The 25,873-nt window shown below is 48.2% G+C and overlaps 1 protein-coding gene across 1 annotated transcript in view; it reads left to right on the top strand.

Moving 5' to 3' along the window:
* Window positions 1-5,486: 5,486 nt before the first annotated feature.
* The window catches only part of PTGIS (prostaglandin I2 synthase), a 37,273-nt gene continuing 16,886 nt past the window's right edge, over window positions 5,487-25,873 (top strand). Inside the window, 6 exon segments of the mRNA XM_007100298.4 lie at window positions 5,487-7,257; window positions 7,259-7,325; window positions 7,328-7,501; window positions 9,268-9,446; window positions 11,967-12,110; window positions 16,809-16,960. Coding sequence (XP_007100360.2) covers window positions 7,229-7,257; window positions 7,259-7,325; window positions 7,328-7,501; window positions 9,268-9,446; window positions 11,967-12,110; window positions 16,809-16,960 — 745 coding nt within the window. The 5' untranslated portion in view covers window positions 5,487-7,228.

Raw genomic sequence — 25,873 nt, forward strand, 5'->3', positions numbered from 1 at the left:
CTGCCGATGCAGGGGACACGGGTTCGTGCCCCGGTCGGGGAGGCTCCCACGTGCCGCGGAGCGGCTGGGCCCGTGAGCCATGGCCGCTGAGCCTGCGCGTCCGGAGCCTGTGCTCCGCGACGGGAGAGGCCACAGCAGAGGGAGGCCCGCATACCAAAAAAAAAAAAAAAAAAGAGATAGTAAGAGATGCAGCTATGACCAGAAGATTCTTCAGGAACCACAAATAATCAAGTGTTGGAAAAAGAGGTAGACGAGACTGATGCCGTGTTGATGGCGATCCAAAGTTTGGGTCAAAACACGCGAGGCCCTGCACCTCCCACGGCTCATTCCCTTCTCCTGATCAGCCCCCGAGGTGATGTCCATCACCCCACCTGACAGCTGAGGCTTAGAAAGGCTAAGTGACCTCCTTAAGGCCACACAGAAGTTATATTCTACATCTAGCTGGTTCCAAAATTCATGCTTTTCTCAATTAAAGGGTAAAAAAAGCACTACTTCAGTCAGTCAGTTACTCTTGTCTTTACGTCTGGCCTTTTTAAAAAATTAAAACATTTTTAACTATGAAAAGTTTCAACTATACAGAAGAAATTAAAAGAACAGTATAAGAACCCTTTGTACCCATCACCTTGATTTGACAGCTGTTAACATATTTTTAAAAATTACAGATATCATGATATCTCAACATTAAGTATTTCAGGATGCATGTTAAAAAACAATTGTGACGCTACTATTCTGCCTGAGAATATAAAAGATAATTCTTTTTGGGATTTTAGTTCCCCAACCAGGGATGGAACCGGGCCCCTGGCAGTGAGAGTGAGGAGTCCTAACCACTGGACTACCGGGGAACTCCCTAAAAGATAATTCTTAATATCATCTAGTTCCCAGTCCAAATTCAAATTTCTGCCAGTATGGCAAAGAATTTTAAAACCCGGCTCAGTAACCGTGAGTATTTTCTCCTGGGAAAGGTGGTGAGCAGGGAGTTAGGAGGCCTTGGGTTGGGACTTAGGAGTCTGACTGCTGTGCCCACTGGGGCTAATTATCTGCCGTGTGAGTATCAGAAACATCCTTCCTGCTTTCCGGGACTTAGTTTTTCCATCTGGGCTCTGAGCTACCTCACGCGGCTGGTCTCATGCCCCAGCCACTACACCAGGCTGAATGCATCTGTCTTCCTCTTTGGGCTTGTGTGGCTGCTCCAGGGAGCATTGGAAGAAGTCTCCTGGGTGGGAGACCCTTTTTTGGGTGGCACAGTGGCATCAGATGAGGGTTCCTAGAGGCACAAGGGTCATTCTGAGCCCTTGCAGGATACGGAACTACTAGGCAAAAATAAATCTGTCTCATTCTAACATGCGCTAACCGGAGGTCAACAAATGGTAGTCCATGACTGGATTCAGCCCCAGGTGGGTCTGATGTGGACCACACAGTACAAGGGGGGAACATTGGGGGAGTACACACACAAACCCCCAGATTTCCAGCTTCTGCTGAAAAATTGGAAGGTCTAGCAACACTTGCCTGGGACTCAGTTGTAGAACCTGCTCTAAACCTTGCCACAGTCTCCACCACTCCCTATGGCCTCTCCAACATGCAGCTGTTGTATTTGTCGCTATACCTGCTCTACTGTTTCTTTTATTATGCTGAGGAACAATTCTATGAATCTGTGTCTATTACGAAAACAGGAAAACAGAACCTAGAGCAAGGCGGCCACGTGCTTTTTCTACACCATGGCAGGCAATGGGAGGGAAGAGCAGAAGAGGATTAGGGAGACCCTTGGTTAGTGGCAGACAGCCTGCGGATGAGTCCTGGGGAGAGAATGGGTTAAACAGTTTAAACAGGCTCAGGTTGTTCCAACCCAGCTGGGCAGCAACCAGCCCCTCTGCTCCTCCATTAAATCCTCCTTGAGGGCCTGAATTGAGCTGAAACTACTGGACAGAGAGGTTGGGCAGTCTACCAACACTGCACAGCTAAATGAGCAGCCTCCGCTCTGGGCAAACCAGAATGCAGACTGTGTGTCAGGCTCTTGACCTGAATTAGCTCCCTTAACCTTCTTATGAGTCTGGGAGGCAGGTGCTGCTCATTGAGCAGCACCTGTGTGCATGATTCGTTCATCTGAGACATATTTATTAAGCGTCTACTGTGTCCCAGGCACTGTTCTAAGTGCTGGGTCTACACGAAGTGTCTGCCTTCATGGAACTTCTGTCCAGAGAGGGTGTGGTACTTCAAGGGACACAAAGGTGGTTGATATCCATGCATGACTTTGTCCCTGATTTTCTCAAAGGTTCGAGCGGGAGAGAGACAGGACAGATGATGGGATTGGCGGTGGGCTCTGTGAGCAAAGAATGGGCAGGTTTTTGAGGAACCCACGTGATGGGAATCAAAGCTCCAGGGCAGAATCAGAAAAGATGCCTTGGTGTCTGAACCAGGAAGGGAAGGCAGCGATCAGCCCTGTGGGCAGGAGCTGGGGATGAGAGGGTCACGCCCTGCATCCCTGCCCCCCAGGGCCTGGCAGTGCCTCAGAACAGTGAGAGTGTCCATGAGGGAGGCTAGAGACCGCAGACCCCAAAATAGAGCCTCCTTCGCCCCCGCTGGCCTCTGGCTGAGTCACCCTGGAATGTGACCTGGGCCTGAGTTGGATTCAGGGCCCGGAGGCTGAAGGAGCCTCTGGCACATCAGGAATCAGACGCCTTGGCTCCCAGCTTCCTGCCTTTGTCCGCACCTCCTTGGAACTTTTCAGGGGAGAGATGAATGCTGCCAGAAATAACACCAGGCTCGCTGGGGAGCTCTGGTGCCAGCCAGAGTCAAAGGCAGGGAAAGGAAGCCCCACCCACACCCCAAAAGATGTCTTAGGGGAAAATCTCAGGCCCTGCGTTTGGGAAGGTCGCTGAAACCTCTCTGTGTCTCAGTTTCCTCACCTGCAACCCAGACCCTCCACGGTGGGCCCTCGGACAAGTGGCTCAGCCCCTTCTGTGCCTCAGTTTCATCTGCTGTAAAATGGGCTTGATAGAAATACAATGCTTCCTTCCTCAAAGGATAACACAGTCAGGGCTCATCAAGTATCAGCCATTATTACCAAGCAAGGAAACCTTTGCACCTGGCGTATAGCCGTCGCTCAAGAAATGGCACCCGGGAGTCATACTGGTCCTGCTTCTCAGACCCACCCCAGCTGCCCCGGTTGCCAGGTGCCAGGCACTGTTTTATAGCCCGCTTCATCTTCATCACAGCCCAGTGTAGTCTGGAGTGTCGTCACTCCTCTCTTACAGGTGAGGAAACAGGCGTAGGGGAGCAAAGTCGCGGCCAGCAAGAAGCATGCCTGGGGTTTAAAGCCAGGAAGTGTGGTGCTGAAGTCAGGCTCATAACAGCCATCCCGCCCTCCTGCCTCTTGTGCAAAAATCGCCTCTCCTGTGTCCTGTCTCTGGGCTCAGACCTGGACTGGGAGAGGATTGGTGCACACTGGGCTCCTCCAGCCCTGTGCTGTGCCAGCCTTTAAACGGAGCCTTCAGGAGAAGCTGGCTCACAGAGAGGCGAGGGGAAAGGAGGGGTCTTGGCACGTCCCCAGCACCCCCTTAGAATCCCCGAGCTGCACCTTTGCAAATCTCCTCAATGATGGGCTCAGAGGCAGGGTGGGAGTGGGGCGAGAGGAGGAAGTGGGTGGGGGGAGGCACTTCCTGATGCCCTCAACCCTCACCTCGGGTTCAGCTTCCATAGTTCCCAAACTCTGGCCCTCAAATCTAGCCAGTCTCTCTGTCCACCACCTGTTCCCCACTTTGGGTTATGTTGGGGGACAGTCAGACTGAGGAGGCAGGAGGCCGTGGTGGAAGAAGGTAGACAGGCAGGGGAAGAAGGGTGAAGGGAAGGTGGTCCCCCCTGGACTTCTGGGGATGGCACAAAAACCCCCGACCTGGAAGTGGACGAGTCGGATGCTAGGCCTGGCTCCTGGGGGATCACAGCCTCCACTCCCACCGTTATTGCTTTAGTCTCCTGACACATCTCCCTCCTGCCTCTCGCTCTTGCAACCTTTATTTAGTTTTTTGGCTGCACCGTGCAGCCTGTGGTATCTTAGTTCCCTGACCAGGGATTGAACCTGTGCCTCCTGCAGTGGAAGCGTGGAGTCCTAACCACTGGACCGCCAAGGAATTCCCTCCTGCAACCTTTTAAAAGCACAATCACATCACTTCCTAAATCCTACTTCAAACCCTCCAGAGGGTCCCCACCACACTTCTAATAAAAGCCAGACTCTGTCCTCGGCCACTGGCCCTCTTGGTCCCCAGGTCATTTCCAGTCTTTCACCCCTACATCCTCCATTCCCGCCACAGCGGCTCCTGCTGTCTTGAGAACATCACCAAGTGCACTCTTACCCCAGGGCCTTTGCACTTGCTGTTCCCTCTGCCTGTAAGGTTCTTCTCCCCGCTCTTCCTTCCAGTCTCTGCTCACATGGCACCTCCTTGGAGAGGCCCTCCCTGACCATCTTCTCTAAACTAGCGCCTCCCGACTATCTCGTATCACCCTTCTTCCTTTTTTCTTTAATGAGATGTATTTCACATACTAGAAAACACCCTTTTAAAATATACAATTCAGTGAGTTTTAGTATAGCCACAGGGCTGTGCACGCATCACCACTATCTAACTCTGGAATATATTCATCACGCCAGAAAGAAACCTGGTACCCGTGAGCGGTCACTCTCCATTCCACCCTCCCCTCAGACCCTGGAAACCACGAATCTACTTTCTGTCTCCACTGATTTGCCTTTTCTGGACATTCATAGAAATAGAATCATACCCTATGTGGCCTTCTGTGTCTGGCTTCTTTTACTCAGCATGGTGGTTTTGAGGTGCTTCCAAGTTGTAGCGTGAATCAATACTCCACTCCTTTTCATGACTGAATAATGTTCCACAGTATGAATACACCACATTGTGTTTATACATTCATCTGTCAGTGGACATTTGGTTCCACTTTGAGGCTATCATGATTAATGATACTATGAACAATAGTGTATAAGTTTATGTATGAACTTATGTTTGCAATTCTTTGGGGTATATTGCTGGGTCATATAGTCACTCCTAATCTTTCAAGAAACTGCGAGACTAGTTTCCAAAGCAGCTGCACCATTGTACATTCCCACCAGAAATACATGAGTATTCCCATCTCTCCACAGTCTTCCCAGCACTTATTTTCATTTTTTTTTAACATTATGGCCATGTTAGTGGATTTGAAGTGGTACTGCTTGTCTTTTTTTTTTTTTTTTTTTTTTTTTTTTTTGCGGTACGCGGGTCTCACTGTTGTGGCCTCCCCCTTTGCGGAGCACAGGCTCCGGACGCGCAGGCTCAGCGGCCATGGCTCACGGGCCCAGCCGCTCCGCGGCATGTGGGATCCTCCCGGACTGGGGCACGAACCCATGTCCCCTGCATCGGCAGGCGGACTCCCAACCACTGCGCCACCAGGGAAGCCCTGCTTGTCATTTTGATTTTCATTTCCCCAATGACTAATGATGTTGAGAATCTTTTCATGTGCCTACTGGCCATTTGTATATCTTCCTTGGAGAACTGTCCATTCAGATTCTTTTGTGCATTGTTAAATTGGGTTATTTGTCTTTTCATTGTCACATTTTATCTCCTTTATTTTCTTCATCACACTTCTCGCTCTCTGAAATGATATTGCTCCTTTGTTTTTGTCTGTCTCCCCTTATTAGTATGTAAGCCCCGTGAGGTCAGGGCCCTCCACCTCATCTTCCCTGTTCACTCCTGTATCTCCAGCACCCAGGACGATGCTTGCTTCATAGTTAATATTTGGTGAAGGTGTGAATGTAATATTGTGAGGCCCATTTTGTGATCATAACATAGCTCTCTTTAGCTAATAGCCCCTCCCTCAGAGGGTGGTTGGGGAGGATGAGATGAGACATCCATATATCAAATGCTTGGCCAAGGGCAGGGCCCAGTGCAAGGGCAATGTCAGTTTGAGTGTATTAGTTATCTCTTGCTGTGTAACAAATTACCATATGGTTGGGAGCTTAAAACAACACCCATTTATTAGCTCACACTTCAGTAGATCAGAAGTCCAGTACAGTGTGTCTGTGTTCTCTGTCCAGAGTCTTACAAGGCAGAAATTAAGGTGTTGGCCAGGCTGCCTTCCTATCAGGAACCTCCAGGGAAGAATCTGGCTGAATTCAGCTCCTTGCGGTTGTGGGACTGAGGTCCCCATTTCCTTGCTTGCTGTCAACCAAGGTCCACTCATAGCCCCTAGAGGCCCCATGCATTCCTTGCCATGTGGCCCCTTCCATCTTCAAAGGCAGCAGCAAAGAATCTCCCTTATGCCAAATCTCAGTCTCTTTTGCCAGGAAGATCCCTGCCCCTTGTAAGCCCTGTCCTCACCTGATTAGGTCAGGCCCACTAAGAGGAATCATCCTTTCTCAAAGCCAACTGTACCATCTCCCTCCCTCAGTTGTAGGTCACTGTAATCATCTTAGAATCCCCACCACCGCAGTGAGCTATAGATATGTTACTATATCCTCAGAGGCGTTCCTCTGCTCTCACAGATGAGACTTTGACCTTGAATATCACACACAACCTTCCTACCCCCTGGCTGAGCTACCTGTACCCCTGGGGCATCCCCACAGGCCACAGGCATGGCCTCTGGCCTCCTGAGATACCTCAGATTCTGAGCTGGAGAGAGGCAGTCAGGGATCAGCGATAGGGCAGTTCTTCTACCACCTCCTGCCATCCAGCCATGCTCTCCAGCCTTACCCTTTGTCGGTGGGCATGAGAGGAGGTGTGAGATGACCAGGACCCTGGTCCATGCTGGCTCAAACAGAAAACTCTGTATCCTAATACTACCGGGTTCTGGAAGGTTCTCCTACCTGCAGAGAGATGACCACCTTAACTGGACCCCCCCAGTATGTACCAACATCAACTGGTACCCCAGCTTCTGCTCTCAGCCCCCTGTGGTCTGTTCCCTACTCAGCAGCCAAAAGCCTCTTGTAAAAACCAAAGCCAAATCCTGTCCCTCTTCTGCTTCAGACTCCGATGGCTCCCACCTCACTCAGAACAAAAGCTGAAGTCCTCAGAGCTGCCTACAAGGCCCTGCATGGTCTGGCCCCTGTTACTGTTCCGGCCTCACCTTCTACTGTATACGTCTTGTTCCCACATCCAGCCACTCTGGCCTCCTCACTGTTCTTTGAACACACCAGGCATGAGGGGCCTTTGCACTTGTTCCCTCTCCTTGGAAGCTCTTCTTTTAGATATCCATGTGGCTCCCTCCCTCACTGCCTTCAGGTCTGGTCAAATGTCTCCTCAGGGAAGCCTTCCTCTCCACTGAAAATCTCACGCCATGCCCCACACTCTTTATCCTCTTCCCTGCTTTATCAAATGGTGATAAGTGCTGTGGCTTCTGCAGGCGACCTGGCGAGCCTCCCCTAGACCTGGGCAGTATCCCCTGGTTGGGCTATGCTTTGGAGTTTGGAAAAGATGCTGCCAGCTTCCTCACTAGGATGAAGGAGAAGCATGGTGATATCTTTACTGTAAGTGCCTCTTTTGCCTCTTGGGAGGGAAAGGGATGAGAAGCTGGGCTTATTAAACCTGGTTTTCACTGATTTCTTCAATACCCATCCATACACTGACCATCCAGTGGTCCAGCCAACTGTCTATATGCCTATCCAACTGTACATCCAACATTTATCTAACATTCATCCCTTCATTATCCCTCTAGCATCTTCCCAACATGCAGCTATGCAGTCATTTAATATTATCCAATACTTGGTGTGTTCATCTAACCGACCTCTACCCATTCATTCAACTTCCATCTGTCCCACATCCACCCATCCATCTAACATCTGTCCTTCTGCCTAACTGCCCAGTATCTAAGCAGCCTTCTTCCGTCTTAATATCCATCCAATATTCATTCATATATCCCATTTCCATCAACCTCCATCTATCCACTCATTCATCCATCTTTCTAAATATCTATCCAAAATCTGTCTGTCCATCCACTTATCCATCACCCATTCCTCTACCTGTCTACCCAATTTATCCAGCATTCTTCCACTCATGGACGTAGTATCCATCCAACTTTCAACCATACGTTCAATTTCCACCAACTTCCATTCTTCTGCTTATCTGCCCATGTTTCCATCCATCTGCCACCACCACCCAGCATTTGATTGTCTATCCTTTCAATATCCAATGTCTGTCCACTCTGTATACATCTGTTTATATCTCTCTCCATCCACCACTTCAACATCTAAACAACCGTCACTCATCCATCCACCTTCCACGTCTCCTTCTAACTTGGAAGTTAGAAGTGAATCCAACATTCACCCTTCAGTCTGTTTACCCAGTATCCACTTAGCATCCTGCCATCCATGTGCCCAACATTCATTCATACATTTAGTTTGCAAGCAACCTCTAGCTGCCCATCCATCCATCTTTCCATCCAACATACATTCAGTGATCTATCCTTCCATTTATCCACCCATCTAACCATCCATCCAATAGCATTTTTCTTGGCTATTGGCTTGTATCTTATAAGAGAGTTTGATTAACATGACTTACAGACCACATTTTGAAAACAGGGCTGAGGCAGTGGGTGGTTAGAGTTGTGTGACCCCCTCCACAGGGGAAGATGCCCTTAGCTTTGTTGACTGCAGGATTACAGCTCTCCAGTGCTGTTCCCTTCCCGTCTTGAGCAGCATGTTACATACAGAGCTCAGCCTCCCAAAGAAGGTTTTGCTTTCACATCCACTAGCATTTATCCAACAACATCCATCCATCCTTCCTTCCTTTCTTCCATCCATTTATCCACTCATCCATCCATCCACCCACCCACACCTATAATATATCCATTTATCCACCGACATCCTCCCATCCATCCATCTGTACATCCATCCATCCACCCACCTATGATGCGCACACATCCATCCGCTGCTTCTGTGGGCAGGCTCTCTCCTGGCTGCTGGAGATATGACATTAACCAAGATAACCATGGAAGATGCTTAAAAGTGAGGTGGTTAAGAGCATAACCTTTGGTTCAGAAAAAGTGCCGAATCCATTCTCAGCTTTGCCACTTCTCAGCTGTGTGATCTTGGGCACGTTATACGCCTTATCACATTAAAACTATAAATGGGTGAATGATGGTCCCTGCCTCACAGGGTGGTTGTGAGAGGTAGATGAGGGGACATTGTCTGTTAAGTACCTGGTGGGGCCACTGCCTGGCACGGGGTAAGTCGACCTCTGAGAACTGCTGTTGTTCATAGTCGTACTCCTCACTCCATCCCTGCCAACTTCGCAGGTGCTGGTGGGGGGCAGGTATGTCACTGTCCTCCTGGACCCACACTCCTATGACATGGTGGTGTGGGAGCCTCGCACCAGGCTGGACTTCCACGCCTACGCCGTCTTCCTCATGGAGAGGATTTTCGACGTGCAGCTTCCGCATTACAGCCCCAGTGATGAAAAGTCCAAGATGAAACCGTGAGTGGCTGCAGATGGTACCCATGGGTGGGCCAGGGTGGGCGATTGGCTTCTACCCGTGTAGTTCAAGTCCTGTGTGAGCTGAGCTTGTTTCCACAACAGATGTCCAGTAAAGACATTTCATTTTGTGAAAACAAACAAAGACAAAACAAGAAACAACCCTAGAGAATTGGGCTGAAGAAGAACTCTTTACTTCCCAAGAGTCAGCTCTGATTTTTAGTAGAAGGAGACCAGGGTTGGGGTCAGCTAGACCTAGATTCAAATCCCAGCTTTCCCACTGCCTAGCTTTGTGACTTTGGGCAAACCACCCCCCCGCACCGAGCCTCTGTTTCCACATCTGTCACATAAAGGGAGGTGGTGGGGTGATTAATGTTTTTGAGTCCATACTCTGTGCCAGGCATCATGCATGATCTCGTGAGTCTTCACAGCAATGCGGGAGGGTAACTTGCAGCCTCATTTTACAGATGAGGACACGGGGCTCAGAGAAGAGAAGTGACTTGCCTGAGGTCACACAGCTAGGAAGTGGTGCAGGTCCTGAAACATAAGTAATACTTACATCAACAGAAGGACCTGTGAGGGCGTTTACCCTGTATTCATTCATACACTGGTCACCATCCTAGATGCAGGAGTGCAGAATGACACCAACCTTCCTCTGAAGACACCTGCCAACACCTGCCAAATGCCAGGTGTTTGATAGGCATGTGTTCATATCTGTGCAACAGCTTCAGAGGTAGGTATTTTTATCCATATTTTACAGATGAGGAAACAGAGGCTCAGAGAAGTGAAGTGACTTACCCAAGGTCTACTGCTAGTAAGTGTCAGAGCTGGGATTTGAACCCAGGTCTGCAGACTCCACAGCCCATTCTCCTCCCACCGAGATACTGAGGAAGTAAGACTCTGCATCCTCCCCTAAAGAGTGCACACGGTCTGGTGGTCATCTTTAGTGATCTCTCTCCAGGAAGACTCACCTCCTGGAGTCAGGAAAAGCATCTAGAAGGCTGGGTTTTGCAGGACTGCTAAAGCTGAGGAAAGGCCAGCATCAGGAGGTGAACATGGATGAGAGGCAATGCTCAGTCTGACCTTGGCTTTGGGACAGCTGCTAGTATTCCTGAGCCTGTGTGTCCTGGGTCTTGCTATTCTAGGGGTCGCATTAGCAACAAGAGTCCACAGTTCACTGCATCCTACCCCCCTACCCAGGGAGGATCCCAGTTTCCTCCAGTGTCTACCCCCGAGAGTTTCTGGGCATTTCTCAAAAGCTGGCATGAGGTCTTCTGGGCATGGCTGCCACATCTATTGGGGGCTACTGTCTCTGTCAAAGACGAGTGCTTGGAGTGGAGTCAAGGGAACAGCCGGAGCAGGGTTGATCACTGTGTCAGCTCCCATGTATTAAGCACTTAAAATGTGCCAAGCGCTATGTTAAGCCCTTCACACACATTATCTCACATGGGTCGTGTCTGTTGTTTTTCCAACGGTGAAACATCCCAAAGCTTTTATTACCTGGAAGTTCACGGAACCCCTCTGAAAGCTTTCCGGTCGTGAATTATCCAAGAACCCAGGGCTTATTCAGTCTAAAGGGGTCCATCCTGTGTCCAAACAGCAGGTGGCGACAGAGAGCCAGAGCACCTGATGGGCACACTAGCACTGGTCTCGTTGCTGCCACAAGGTGTCGCTGTTGAACATCGGCTCTGCACCACCCCATGGACGCGTCGCTTGATGCTGTGGGGTCCTTTATGGTTTAGATCCTTGTGCAGTGTAGAGGGGCCTTAAACTTAGATAGAAGATCCCATCTTTCCTGGCTTCTAATCATACATTCAGTCAAGGCTCAATATTGACTGTGTTGTGGAGGCTCAGTACAGAGGGGCTTCTGGCTTCAGCCACATGCTCTCCCAGAGCTGGTCCTCTCCTCAGACTCCCAGGTACACAGGATGAGACCAGATCACCAGCCAGATTCCCTTATTCCTCATGGAGCATTCACTTGGACTCATGTTTATTAGCAATCCTTGGTCCAGGACACTTTATCCAAACAGGTCTCCCTAACTTTGGATCTCAAGGAGAAAGGGCTGGTTTCTTAGTTCTCTCTCTTCTGCAAGTCTGTGGGTTCCTTATCCAAGCTCGTGTGCCCCGAGAGGGGATGACTATCATGTTTAAAAGTTCAGACTCTGGAGTTGGGCAGATCAGGGTTTCAGTCCCAGCTGTATCACTTACTGGCTGGGTGACCTTGGCAAGTCACTTTCCTCTCTGTCCCTGAGTCTCTCCATCTGTAAAATGGGTATCATAATAGTAACTGTTATCCCTAGGGCTGTCAAAAGATCATTGTGCTTGGCAAAATAAATAGTAACTATCGTCATTGTGGATGATGATAGAAATAATAATATTTTGTTTAAGCCAATCTTCCAAAAGCCCTCATTGCCACCGAGGCACTGGAGCCCTGGGGCTCTGAGGTTTGGCCAAGGAGGTGCCTGTGTGCATATATATATATTTTTGGAAGCTACACTCTCACACCTTGGTTCCTTGCCCCAGGACTCTCCTCCACAAAGAGCTCCAGGCGCTCACGGAAGCCATGTATACCAACCTCCACACTGTCCTGCTGGGTGACACCACGGAAGCAGGCAGCGGCTGGCATGAGATGGGACTCCTCGAATTCTCCTACAGCTTCCTGCTCAGGTGAGCCCAGCACTCTGGACCAGGCATTGATAGTGGCCAAGGGAACCAGGAGGACTTTGTGGATGGGGAAGCAGTTTGGGATGCTCCAAAGCAAAGGCTGCAAGGAGACATTTTGTATCTGGGACTCCGAGTGGTCGCCTGACTCAGCCTATGAGCTGTAAAGGATACACAGGCCAGAAAAGGGGCCTTGCTGGTCACCCAGATGCTTGGCAAGAGGGCCAGTGTGGCTCCGGCCTAATGAGCCAAGGAGGTGGGGCGGGGGGGATGAGGTCAGAGAAACTGGCAGAAACCCGGTCTCACAGAGCCTCAAGGCCATGGAAGGCTTTGGAATTTATTCTAAGTGAGATGAGTGACATTGGGGGTTTAAGCAGGGGCATGGCACCATTGGACTTAGAGGTTTTGGTTTTTTTTAAGGGAATTCCTTTATTTTTATTATTTATTTATTTATTTATTTATCTATTTATTTTTGGCTGTGTTGGGTCTTCGTTTCTGTGCGAGGGCTTTCTCTAGTTGCGGCAAGTGGGGGCCACTCTTCATCGCGGTGTGCGGGCCTCTCACTATCGCGGCCTCTCTTGTTGCGGAGCAAAGGCTCCAGACTCGCAGGCTCAGTAGTTGTGGCTCATGGGCCTAGTTGCTCTGCGTCATGTGGGATCTTCCCAGACCAGGGCTCGAACCCGTGTCCCCTGCATCGGCAGGCAGATTTTCAACCACTGTGCCACCAGGGAAGCCCGGACTTAGAGTTTTAAAAGCTCTCTTTGGATGCCAGATGGAGACTAGACCATAGTTCGGGTGGGTGGCAATGAAAGGGAGGCAGGGGGACCTGTTAGGAGGCTGTTGTAGTTGCCCAGGTGAGACAGAATGGTGGCCTGGACCAGGGGCGATGGTGGGAATTCGGGTAGCTTTGGGGGATGGGGTCTGTGGGACCTGCTGGTGGATTTGACTGCTTGGTGGCGGGGATGGAGGAACATGGCCACAGGCAGTGAGGGAAAGAGAGCCAGTAGTTTTTGGTGGCACCCCTAATGACCAGCATCTCATAAAAGGGAGACATTTCAACCGCTCCAAAAAATTACAGCAACACAGTTTGAGGATAAAGGACAGGCATTTGCTGACACGTATGGGCACACAGGAATATTTATGACCTGTGTGTGTTCTTGTAGGCTCAGTGTGCGCTAATACATTTAATCCTCACAACACCTCTGTGAAGCGGGTACTTTACAAACCCCATTTGACAGATGAGATAACTAAGGCCTGGAGAGTCTAAGTCATTTGCCCAGAGTCCCATGGTTGGGGTCCTGGCAGGGCTGGCTGCAGAGCCTACACTCTCAAGCACGACCCTTGGTGTGTCCCCTTTTTCTCATTTCACCCTGGAGTGGTGCAGATACCATCAAGGGCTGTGATTGGTCTGGGTGATGCAGGTGTGGTCTACCCTGTCACCATATGGTGTGGAGACTGAGGTCCAGAGAGGGGCAGCTAAAACCACCCAGCAAGTTCACAGCAGGGCACTCCCAGGCCTCCTAGCTCTTGCCATCCCGTATCCTTGTGCGAGCAAAGAAGTCAGAGAAGAAGCTGAGGCACTGGGGGAGGTGGGGGTCACGTGGTGGCAGCTGGGTCCGTTTAGGCTCATGGTAACAGCAGGCACAGTGCAGGAGGGCAAATGTAAATGGATCCCTGTGTCTTCAGGGCCTGAGCCCTGGGCTGCAGCTCCTGCCTCCTTGGGCCTTTTCATCGCCACCTGCAGCCCCTGAAATAGAAAGACAGTGGGCAAGTTGGATGACAGTCGCACTGGTTACAGAGGTGTGTGTTCACGTAGCCCGAGACCTTGAGTTTCCAACCTGTCCTGTGTGGGCCCCTGCCTCACTCAGTCACATCCAGAGTTCTAACTCTGATTCCGCTGGTATCATCTCACCAGCCTCCTTGCTGCCCCTTGAACAGGCCAGGCATGCTCCCCACACAAGGCCTTTGCAGTGTCTGCTCCCTTGCCCAAGAATGCTCTTCCCTATATGTCGGTATGGCTCCCGCCTCACTTCATTCAAGTCTCATCTCAAGGGTCACCTGCTCAGGGAGGTCTTTCCTGCCACCCCATTTACTATGATGGCCCTCTCATTACCCTGCCCATTCCAGCTTTTTCTTTATGGCTCCTAGCGCCACCTGTAGGTCATGTGTGTATTTCTAGGTCGTGTAATTATTTATTGCCCGTCTTCAGCTGTGCTAGGTGTTATTTTGATGTGGAGGTGCCATAGGAAGGGCCTTTATGTCCACAGTGTGAAACCTCATGGTCTTCCTGGTTTTCTTTTCTTTGGGGGAGGGGTTATTTTTCATTGCCTATTTTTGGTAGAAATTTTATCTAAGGAACTAGTTTTCTGCTTTAAGAAAAAAACCAGTGCAAGTAGGATGACAAATGGTGACAGGTGTTTAACTGCAGTGTCACAGAGACCGCAGGGCCTGGGGAGGACCGTCTGACCCTGCCAGCTTGTTCCTGTCTAAGAGGGGTGGCCGTGACTCCACTCCTGCCCAGGGCTGCCAGGCAGAACTGCAGGCTCCCAGTGGTCAGACTTTCTCCTTTTTCAAAATGAGATGGAGGGAGAAATCCAGATTTTGCATGAATTTCCCCAGATGTTTAAATATGCATTCGGTTTGTTTTTAGGAAAACTCTATTAACCAAACAAAACACGTTTCTGGACTGAATCTAGATTGTGGGCTGCACCTTTACAGCTTCTGCCATAAGGAGACTGAGGACATTCATCTGAAGAAGAGGGATCCAGGGGCTTACACGTTTGGAGGAAAAGGAGGAGGGAATTCCTTCTGGGCTGATGCAGAGGCATCAGTAGGGCCGACGGGTTAGACTCTATAGGTAGCTCGCTTCAGCTGTTCTGAAGGAAGGATTGCTTTCTTTTAGTCCAGTGGGATGGGCAGGTCTTGAACTCACCATCTCTGGGGGGCGTGGAGGCCAAAACTGGATGAGGGGAAGGTGAGTAGGATGCAGGGAAAAGGTGGGACAGTAGCTTGGATAACTGAGCTCAGAATCACAGGGACCCCATATTTTCTTCCAAGATCAGTGTTCTCAGGATTAAGTTCTAACTATCCGTGCATCCATCCACCCACTCTCCCTCCCTCCTTCCCAACCACCCATCCATTCATCCAGCCACTCGTCCTCCCTCCCATCCATCCATTCATCCATTGATAGAACATTTATTGAAGACCTACTGTGTGTCTACACTGTGAATGAGGGACAAAGTGGGGACCAGACAGGCCTTTCTCAGCCCCATCCTCCCTCATTCCTGCTTCTTTCCTCACCTTCTCCGGAAAATCCCCGTCCTGGAAGATCCAGGGACCAGTAGGAGCTGAGGGGGGCTGGATCAGGGCTTCATGGTGTCTCTGCAGAAGTCCTGGCCCCTCTCACCACGTGGAAAAAGTGAAAACCTGTGGTTTTCCTCCCAGGACTGAGGCCAGTGGGGCCGGGCTCCTGGAGCATTAAAAAGTGGCTGGTGGGGCTTCCCTGGCGGCGCAGCGGTTGAGAGTCCGCCTGCCGATGCAGGGGACGCGGGTTCGTGCCCCGGTCTGGGAGGATCCCACGTGCCGCGGAGCGGCTGGGCCCGTGGGCCATGGCCGCTGGGCCTGCGCGTCCGGAGCCTGTGCTCTGCAACGGGAGAGGCCACAGCAGTGAGAGGCCCGCGTAACGCAAAAAAAAAAAAAAAAAAGTGGCTGGTGGTGAAAACATTTCCTCTGAGAGCATTCCTGTGGGTGGTGTGTGTGTGTGTGTGTGTGTGTGTGTGTGTGTGTGTGTGTTTTGAGTGTGTGTGTGTTGTGTGTGTGCGTGCACACGAGGGCTCGCATTTGCTCCTGTGTCTCATCCTCTCTCCATACCCCCCACCAGGCCCTGTCCCTCTCCTGCTCAGACCCCTCAGGGCTCTTTGGGTCAAGGCCAATCTTCTCACCCTTGACACCCAGCCCCCTGCCTGCCCTGTGTAACTGGCCCTGCAGACTCCCAGGATGCTCTGCCCCGGCCCCTCACTCTCCAGCCCAGCACCTGGGCCAGCAGTACCTGGCAGCGCCCTGACCTGGCTGTGGTTGCTCCCTTGGCTCTGGACCTTTGCGGGGACCGTGCCCCCTGCCCGAACCCCTTTCCCCTGCTTATCCTGCAGGTCTCAGCTCAGACCTGCCTCCTCCAGGGAGCCCACCCTGACTCCATCTCCAGGGGCAGGAGCCTCCCTTCCTGATCGGTGCCCCCATCTCGCCCCGTTGGCCACCCCTCACTCTGCTCTGCTCACCAGCCTCCCGGCAGCTCCTCCACACGCTGCTTCCTTCTTGCGTTCCTGCTGCAGGAGGTTGGCTCTTCCCTGTGCTTCAGGCCCCGCCCTCTGCTCTTCCCATGCTGGCTCCTTCTCATCCTTCACCGAGAGCCCCTCCCCACCCCCTCCCTCTTTGTCCCTCCCTCTGAGGCCCAGCTGACCTATGACTCGTCCACTCGTTTCTCTGTCTGTCTGTCTCCCTCATTAGAGTGTTGGCTCCATGAGGGTGTGAGGCTTTTGTCTGTTTTCTTCTCTGCTGACTCTGTGGCCCAGAGAGGTCCCTGACATATGGTAGGAAAATTAGGTGCTCCTCAGGTGTACAAATGAAGAAAACGTGTAGGCAGCCCTGGGAGGGTTCGGCCGGGAGTATCCAAAGACAACCCCCTGACCAGCTGTTTGCCGCCCCCAGAGCCGGCTACCTGACTCTGTACGGTGTCGAGGCACCGCCACACACCCAGGAGAGCCAGGCCCAGGACCGCATCCACTCAGCCGACGTCTTCCACACCTTCCGCCAGCTTGACCTGCTGCTTCCCAAACTGGCACGTGGCTCCCTGTCAGTGGGTAAGCACCATGGGGGCCCTGGTGGGTGGTGGGGCTAGTGGAGGGACCCAGAGAGGGAGGATCATAGATAACATAGGAGGAAAGACATTCTAATGCCCTTGAACGTAGTGAGATCCCCGTCACTGGGGTATGCAAGAGCAGAGTGGTGGGGAGGCAGGGCTGGGACTAGAGCTGCAGTTCCTGGTGGAAATTCTTTTTTGTTGTGGCCTCTCCCATTGCGGAGCACAGGCCCCGGACGCGCAGGCTCAGCGGCCATGGCTCACGGGCCCAGCTGCTCCGCGGCATGTGGGATCTTCCCGGACCGGGGCACGAACCCGCGTCCCCTGCATCGGCAGGCGGACTCTCAACCACTGCGCCACCAGGGAAGCCCCCCTGGTGGAGATTCTGATACAGCACATCTAGAGTGGGGCCTGGGGACCTCGAGTGTGTGTGTGTGTGTGTGTGTGTGTGTATGTGTATGCTCCTTTTCTAGTTTTAAGATTTAATTTTCTCTAGAATTTTTTACCAGTAGTTTATGCTGATTATAAGAAATTCAAGCCATATAGAATAATTTAGAGGGAACAATAAAAGAATTCTCCAACTTCTCCCCATCCCATCCCACCACTCCCCCTCCCCTCCACAGAGGTGACCATTATTACCAGCTTGGAGTATATCCTGCAGAATTCTCTCTAAACACACACACACACACACACACACACACACACACACACACACAGAGTTGTGTCATTTTTTTTCTATTTTTAAGGTTTTTTATTTCTTTTTTTTACTGAGGTATAGTTTATATACAGAAAAGCACACATGTCCTAAATGCACAGCTTAGAGGTAAATCTAAACCTTTTATGCCCTTTCCCAGTCAGTATCCACCCCCCAGAGTTAGCCACTATATGGATTTCTTTCACCTCAGCTTAGTTTTACCTGTTCTTACACTTCCTTTAAAACGAATCATACAACATGTGCCCTTTCATGTCTGATGTCTTTCACTCAGCTTCACGTGTGTAAGATTCATGCAGGTTGAATGTATCTATAGTTTGTTCTTTTTCGTTGCTGTAAAGTATTTCATTAGCGTAATAACCACAATTTGTTATCCATTCCTGGTTGATGGACATCTTGGTGGTTTCTGGTTTCTGGTTTGGTTAGCTTGTTACGAACATTCTTGAGCATGTCTTTCTGAGCACACATGCCTTCGTTTCTCTTAGTTATCAGCCCTGTGCTTTTATAACATCGACATAGCACACTGGAGAGGCATTGTTCTGCTACTTAGCATTTTCACTGAACTCCACATCTAGAACTTTCCACATCGGTTTGTAAAAACCCACATCATTCATTTCTGTGGACTCAGTATTGGTAAAGAGCTTCCTGCTGGATTCAGAGTGCCAGGGCCATAGGAGCCACTGGACTGCATTCTCCCCTGGCCACTGTGTCTCAGACTTCCCCAGTGAGAAGAATCCTCTGGGGTCCTTGTTAATAAGACAAGTCACCAAGCCCCATCATGGTCCATTTGAATCTGAATCTCCAGTGAGGCTGGGACACTGCATGTATGACAGGTGCTGTAGGAAGGTTGAGAAATACTGTGTGTCCTGGTCTCAGATACTTGCAACAGGACCTGAATTCAGATCCCTACTGTGCTGCTTCCTTGCTGGTGATTTGGGGCAAGTTACTTAACTTCTTTTTTTTTTTTTTTTAATTAGTTAATTAATTTTAAAATTTTTGGCTGCGTTGGGTCAACGAAGCTTCCTTGCTGGTGATTTGGGGCAAGTTACTTAACTTCTTTTTTTTTTTTTTTTTTAATTAGTTAATTAATTTTAAAATTTTTGGCTGCGTTGGGTCTTTGTTGCTGCGCACAGGCTTTCTCTAGTTGCAACAAGTGGGAGCTACTCTTCGTTGGGGTGCACGGGCTTCTCACTGCGGTGGCTTCTCTTGTTGCAGAGCACGGGCTCTAGGTGTACGGGCTTCAGTAGTTGTGGCTCGTGGGCTTAGTAGTTGTGGCTTGTGGGCTGCAGAGCGCAGGCTCAGTAGTTATCACGGGCTTCTCACTGCGGTGGCTTCTCTTGTTGCAGAGCACGGGCTCTAGGTGTACGGGCTTCAGTAGTTGTGGCTCGTGGGCTTAGTAGTTGTGGCTTGCGGGCTGCAGAGCGCAGGCTCAGTAGTTATGGCGCATGGACTTAGTTGCTCTGCGGCATGTGGGGTCTTCCCGGACCAGGGCTTGAACCCGTGTCCCCTGCATTGGCAGGCGGATTCTTAACTACTGCACCACCAGGGAAGTCTCTACTCAACTTCTTTTTGCCCTAGGTCTTTTCTCCGGAGGAGCAGTTGAAGGTAGTGGTCGAGACAGACTCTGGGCTCAGGTGGCTTGAGGTGGTTTACTGGCTCTTATGTAATCTCTGTGTGCCTCAGTGATCCCATCTGTAAAATGGAAAGAACAGTGGGATCTTCCTAGAAGGTGGCTGTTAGGATTGGCTGAGGTGATAAAGAAAAAACACTACTTGTTGAGCATTTTCTTTGTGCCAGATACCAGGTTAAACATTGTCTCATTCAGTGCTCACAACAGCTCATGACCCCATTTCATTTATTTATAAATTTTTAAAAATCAAACTTTAACACATTAGATTGTTTAAATTAAAAAAGAGGGCTTCCCTGGTGGTGCAGTGGTTGACAGTCCGCCTGCCGTTGCAAGGGACGCGGGTTCGTGCCCCGGTCTGGGAGGATCCCACATGCCGCGGAGCGGCTGGGCCCGTGAGCCATGGCCGCTGAGCCTGCGCGTCCGGAGCCTGTGCTCCGCAATGGGAGAGGCCACAGAAGTGGGAGGCCCGCATACCGCAGAAAAAAAAAAAAAAAAGAAACATATTCTTGTGGTAGATGTAGACAGTAAAAAGTAATAATACTCAGTCTTCCAAGCTCAGCTTCCTATGGAAACCAACGTTAACATGCTGATGTATCCCTTCACAGTGTTTTGTAGGGATACTCTGTTTTGAAAATGGAGACAAATATATGTATCTAAAGTGCCACTGTGTGTATTTATAGAAAGGATTTATATCTATTAACTGCAACTTATTTTTTTAACCTAACAATAAACAGTCTCCCTTGTCAATACACACATCTTCTAGAGGCATTAACCAATGCACTTAGATAAGAGAAATCAATTACCAATATAAGAATGAGTAAAGAAGAAATAAAAGTATCCCTATTTGCAGGTAATCTGATGCTATACCCAGAAAACCCCAGAAAATCTATGATAAAACTAACTCAAGCAGAAATGAATATAGCAAAGTAGAGGGATGTAAAACTCAACATAAAAAATCCAGACATCTTTCTGGCTCTTGCAGGTCAATATTTAGGCAGCCATCCCCCTCCAATGGATATTTATAATTGTTTCCTTTTTCGTGTGTGTTACTGTTATAGTATTTCCTTGTACTTGTATCTCTTCTACCATCTGGTGATTTTATTTCTCTCTAACAGTTTCCTGGAAGTGGGTTTGCTGGGTCAAAGGGCATGCACATTAAAATTTTTATTAGCTGTTGCCACATCATTTCCAAAACCATGGAGCAATTCATACACCTACCCAAAGGAAAGGAGTCTGCTCATTCCCCACCAGATTTTTTCAGTCTTTCCATTTGTTTGCCAATCTAATGGACAGAGGTGGGTAGCTTTAATTTGCATTTTCCCACCACCTTGTCAATATGCAGTTATCAGTGTTTAAACCCTTGCCAATCTGATGGGCAAAAAAGGGCATCTGGCTTTATGGGCATTTCCCTGACTACTGTGATGAAACATCTTTTAGTGTTACCAGCCATTTGCTTTTCCTCTTTGTGAGTTGCCTGTTCATGACTCTTAATGTCTTTTTAGAGACAACTCCTTATCTTATTGAATCCTGCCATCAGTGCTGGAAAGTTGGTATTATTAAATTCATTTTGCAGGTAAAGAAACTGAGGCTCAGAGAGGTGAAGTCACTTGTCATAGACACACAACTGGTAGGTGGCAGAGCCAGCAAAATGGAAACTTGGTCTGTCTGATTGCAAAATCTAGTGCATAAAGCACTGACACGTGCCGGCATGGACTGCTTCTCCAGGAAAGAGTAGTTTCTCTGTTGCCGTTTCCTCCATACAGATGCTCCAGGGGAGTCTGGGTAGATGCAGAGGGGAACTCTCCCTGTTTTTCTGGGAGCAGCTCTGGGCTGGGTATGGGAAGGCTGCATTTCCCAGTGTGGGCAGCAGGTGGCGATGTTGGGGAAGGTTTCTCAGCTAGGGACTGGAGGCTGAGGTGCAGAACGGCCCTCAGACCTGGTTGTGGGCATGTGAGGCTATGCAACTTCTTTCGAAGAGTGATTTGGGGTTTTTTTGTGTTGTTTTTTTTTTTTTGATGTGAACCATTTTTAAAGTCTTTATTGAATTTCTTGCAATATTGCTTCTGTTTTATGTTTTGATTTTTTGGCCGCAAGGCATGTGGGATCTTAGCTCCCTGACCAGGGATCGAAACCGCACCCCCCCCGCATTAGAAGACGAGGTCTTAACCACTGGACCACAAGGGAAGTCCGAAGAGTGATTTGGTAGAACCTATCAACATACAAAGTACACATTCCTTTGATCCTGTACTTCCACTTCTTGGAATTACCCCACAGAAGTGCTTGCATGTGTCTACGGATCCACAGATATTCATTAGCATGTCACTTGCTTTAGCAAACCCTACAAACAACCTAAATGTCCCCCATAGTAGCTGATGAAATAAATTATACTTTCACACAAAGGAAAACTATGCAACTGTAGAAGGTAATGGGATATACTGCTATAGGATGAAATCTACTGTTATGAAAAAGGTGCAGAACAGAGGGTATGGGGGGGTGCGTTTGTGTTTAAATGTGGGAACGTTTATAGATTTTTGCCTCTGGGAAAGCTGAGATGGGATGTAGAGAATCTTACGCCCATTTGAACTCTTAGACTTTCTTTCTTTCTTTTATTATTATTGTTGTTGTTGTTATTTAACATTTGCATGCATTATTCCTCCTCTGCTTTTAGAAATATAAACATTTTAAAAGAAAATGGACCCTTTTGGAGACCCATAGACCACTGAGTCTGGTGCTTCTCATACAGGAGGGAGTTGGGGGGCAGTAGGGAGTTAAATAGAGCCCCAAGCTAAGCATACTGCTTCTTTCTGGAATAATCATTTCACTGGATTACTATTATTTATTTAAATATTGTTTGGGGGGAAAAAAGCATTCTTATATTAAAGAATCACAGGGTCTAATGCAAAAATCAAATGCATTTTAAAGGTAAAACACAAGACTTTTAAAAAAAGCCATGCCTCTGCTGGGGGCCTCTCTGAACTGTACCCTCAGGTCTCCAGTGGTCAGAGGTGGTTTCCATGCCTAGGCCTCTCGCTTTACAAATGGAGAGACTGAGGCCCAGAGATGGACAGGGCCTCAGCCAAGCCCACACAGCATGGGAGGTCTGACATCAAACCTGTTTCTCCTGCCTCTGACCAAGTTACCAGTCACATGAGCCGGCCAGTTCTGATTCGCAGCGTTGAGTCATTACACTGGGGCTAATGAATAATACCTTATAAAAATGGCAGGAATGTAGCAAGTACAACTTACCAAACCCCTGCCAGTACAGAGTGTGTTCTGTGTGTGATCTTTTTGAGTCCTCCTAATGATCCTGTGAGCCAGGTTGCCTCCATTTTACAGATGGGGAACTGAGACTCAGAGATACAAAGTGATTCGCCCAAGATCATCCTTCTAGGAAGGGGCTGAGCTGGGATTTCAACCTGGGTCTATGGCTGCAAACTGGGTGTTTGTTATCTCACAATTTATTATTCTTTCTTACTTATAGAAATAATACATGAATACATTCTCCTTGGAGTAATAATTTACTAACATTCATTAAGCTTTGTTTAATAATATAACTAATGTTTATTAGGCCTGTGCTAGGCATCCCTCTTTGGACTTTATATGTTAATGCTTTCAATCCCTGTATAACCCTATGTGATGAGTACTCTTACCTCAATTTATAGGTAAGAAAACTGAGGTGTTCAGAGGTGAGGGGCCTTGTTCAAGGTCAGGCACTCTGCTCCAGAGTTTGGGCTGTTAACTTGGCTCCTCTGCCTCTTGTGAAAAAAAAAAATCAAATATTACAGAGAAGGCAAATTCTCTTTTGACCACACTCCCTCTACATCTATCACCAAGGTAACCCTTGTTATCAATTTGGTGTTATCCTGCTAGAACAGTGCTATCCTGTCGAAATAGAATGCCAGTCATATATGTAATTTTAAATTTTCTAGTAGACGCATTAAAAGAAAAGGCAGAGGCGAAATCAATTTTATAAAATATAAATCAATTTTATAAAATATAAAAAATATTATATTTTTTCTTTAACCCAGTATGTCTAAGATATTAGCATTTCAGCATGTAATTGATATAAAAATTCTTGCGATATTTTACATTTTGTTTCTCATGCTAAGACTTGAAATCTGGGGTGTACTTTTTACTGATAGCACGTCTCAGTTCCAGGCGGCCACATTTCACGTACTCAGTAAGCACATGTGGCTTGTGGCTTCCTTCCTGGACAGAGCAGTTCTAGACCCTTCTCCACGTGGTAAAATACAGTACGAGCCCCAATTATACTCTGATCTAAATACACAGCAAACCCTGGTTTTCCCAGTGGGAAAGTTTTTTTGTTTTGTCTTGCTTTGTGTTTTTGGTCAACCTAAACATGGAAATAATCAGGACTGGAAATGAAATAAAGTCTCCTTATTGATTTTCTTGAACATCCCTCGTTAAGCTCACATGTTGTATAAACGAACCGTTTAGAAATGTTGCTTTCTTCCCACGCTCACGTTTCAGTAATTGGCCTATTCAGACTCCACCTTTGACACCTGCGTCTTCCCCATCAGCGGGGTCCCAGGTGGAGTCACCAAACTCAGTTTTTCAGAACCCCTCTTCTTCACTCCCGATCATCTGTTTGAAATACAGAATGAACTTTTTGAATCTGTAAGTCTATGAATCTGTGATCTTTCGCTGGCAATGTTTTACAGGGATGGGGGTGGTGCCAGATTTTGAATATGTTTCACGTGGTTCAAACATTGAAAATATAAAATAGTAAGTGAAGAGTCTCCTCTCCCTTCTTGTTATCCCTCCTTCCACCCAATTCCCACTCTCCACAATTGGCTGCTTTTATTAGTTTCTCGTGGATCCTTCCAGAGTTCCTTTACGCAAATACAAGCAAACGTGCTATATTCTTGTTTTTCTCTTTTGCCCACAAATGCATAGTAAACACACTGATGTGGACACTTTGCCTTTTTCTAACAATGTAGATTAGCAATAGCTAACTCTTGTGTAAGATTTCATGTATCCTGCACTGTTCTAAGAGCTCTCCAAATGTTAAGCAGATTTGATCAAATTGCTGCTATATATTTTTTTTACTTGTTTCTTTGCCAATCCAATTTTTTATTATACACCACCATCTTTGGCTCATTTGCCAAATGACATTCACATATCTTCCTGTTTTCTTAGTGGTGGTAAAATATATATATAACATAAAATTTACCATTTAAACCATTTTAAGTATAAAATTCAGTGGCAATAAATAACCTTTACAGTGTTGTGTAGCCATACCATTATGTATTTCCAGAAGTTTTTCAAAATACCAGAAGATCTGTATCCATTAAATAATAACTCCCCATCTCTCCCTCCCTCCACCCCTATTAACCTGTATTCTACTCTCTGTCTGTATGAATTTGCCTATTCTGGGTACCTCGTATAAGTGGAATCATGCAATATTTCTCTTTTTGTGTCTGCCTTATTTCACTTAGTATAACGTTCTCAGGATTCATCCATGCTGTAGCGTGTGTCAGAATGTCCTTCTTTTTAAGGCTGGATAATATTCCATTGTATGGATATGCCACCTCTTGTCTACCTATTCATCTGTTAATGGACACGGGTTATTTCGACCTTTTGACTATTGTGAATAATGCTGCTATGAACATGGGTGTATACAAGTATCTGTATGATGTGCAGATATTTTCTCCCATTCTGTCGGTTGTCTTTGCATACTGCATTGCTTTTGAAAGTCATCCTTAAAAGCCGTATTTACAGTGACATTCAAGACCTGCACTTGTGCTGTCAGACCTTAAAAAATGCCAGTCATTTCTAAATCTGTGTTAAATTTCCCCTCCTTGTAAAAAAATTTTAATTTAATTTTATTTTGTTTCTTTTCTCTCTTTTCAAAAAAATTTAATTATTTGTTTGTTTTTGGCTGCATTGGGTCTTCGTTGCTGCGCGTGGGCTTTCTCTAGTTGCGGCGAGCAGGGGCTACTCTTCGTTGCGGTGCACAGGCTTCTCATAGTGGTGGCTTCCCTTGTTGCGGAGCACAGGCTCAAGGCATGCAGGCTTCATTAGTTGTGGCATGTGGACTTAGCAGTTGTGGCTCACGGGCTCTAGAGCGCAGGCTCAGTAGTTGTGGTGCACAGGCTTGGTTGCTTCGCGGCATGTGGGATCTTCCCAGACCAGGGCTCGAACCTGTGTCCCCTGCATTGGCAGGCGGATTTTTAACCACTGCGCCACCAGGGAAGACCTTTACCTCCTTTTGTGAGCAATCTCATCAGATCGGTCCTGTAAGTAAGCATCTACAACCAGCATCAACTGAGGTGGCTTCAGCACCTCCTGCACCCTGCACCCTGCACCCACCTGTTTAAAATCTCCGTGTGCCTGGGCCACAGCCCCAGAGATTCTGATGAGATTGGTGGGGGTTGGGTGGGGACCTGAGCAGCCAGAGATTTAAACCTGCCTGGTGATGCTCCAGTACCTGAAAATTTGGGAAAGAGGAAAATCATGTATTTCAGATGAACAATTGGCCTCATTGCTTTAAATTGAGAAGTATGTCACCTGAAAAAGTGTCTAGAGGTTGAAGAAAAGCATATGGAGCA

The sequence above is a fragment of the Physeter macrocephalus genome, chromosome 14 (assembly GCF_002837175.3).
Source record: "Physeter macrocephalus isolate SW-GA chromosome 14, ASM283717v5, whole genome shotgun sequence".
Classification (NCBI taxonomy): domain Eukaryota; kingdom Metazoa; phylum Chordata; class Mammalia; order Artiodactyla; family Physeteridae; genus Physeter; species Physeter macrocephalus.